Source organism: Eimeria mitis, genomic scaffold (assembly GCF_000499745.2).
Source record: "Eimeria mitis Houghton genomic scaffold, Emh_scaff1255, whole genome shotgun sequence".
Lineage (NCBI taxonomy): Eukaryota > Apicomplexa > Conoidasida > Eucoccidiorida > Eimeriidae > Eimeria > Eimeria mitis.
Window position 1 is genome coordinate 4,543 of NW_013568461.1, and position 806 is coordinate 5,348.

The window sequence follows — 806 nt, forward strand, 5'->3', positions numbered from 1 at the left end:
ACCGCGCACAGAGGCAGTAGCAGCCCGCCCTCAACACGGTGCTGCCCTAAATCCCACACCCACTCTTTATACTACCCTCTACTTCCCTCACTTTGTTCGGAGGAGGCAAAAGAGTGGAAACGCCTTCACAAAAGCACTACTATGAAGCACATATACAAATATAGATGGGCCATACAGCAACACAGTTGTGCGCGCCAGTTCCACATGGCCGGCTTCTTCAGAGCAGCCATAGTGCCAAAGATAGATGCAAGGTACCTGAATGACATGATGGGGAGAGTCTTGAGGTCCTGTCCGTCTATAGACACGACGCCGCTCAGGGGGTCGGCGAGGCGATACAAGAGGCGAATTAGCGTTGTCTTGCCGCAGCCTGACTCCCCTACCAAGGCCACTCGGCTACCGGCGGGCACTTGAAGCGAAAATCCATCTAACACCAGCTTGCCCCCACCGTGTGCAGATGAGGCGTCTTGGTGCATATGTCGCATTTCCTGCATCTGCGACGTCCGGTGTACAGACAGCTGTTCCAAAGAGTGTGAAGGGGGGTAGGCGAATTTCACGTCCCTAAACTCCACAGCGCCGCCTCTTAACTCGAAGGCAACCGGGTTCGGGGGATCCTGGACCAACGGCTTCAGCTGCAGCAGCTGCTGCAGCTTCTCCAAGTCTATTGTATTGAGCGTCAGCTCTCTGTAGGCAGTCCCGATGAAGTTGAGAGGAATCGCCAGCTGCAGGCACAGAAACTCTGCCCCAGCTAATTCATTTGACAACAGACTACAGCAGGCAGCAACAAGACGAGAAGATATAACACGCAT

The 806-nt window shown here is 54.2% G+C and overlaps 1 protein-coding gene across 1 annotated transcript in view; it reads right to left on the bottom strand.

Annotated features, from left to right (window-relative positions):
• Window positions 1-806, bottom strand: part of EMH_0033000 (ABC transporter, putative) — a gene marked incomplete at both ends in the record, with an annotated part of 8,500 nt that overhangs the window by 3,641 nt on the left and 4,053 nt on the right. Inside the window, one exon of the mRNA XM_013494699.1 lies at window positions 256-719. Coding sequence (XP_013350153.1) covers window positions 256-719 — 464 coding nt within the window. The remainder of the gene's footprint in view (window positions 1-255; window positions 720-806) is intronic.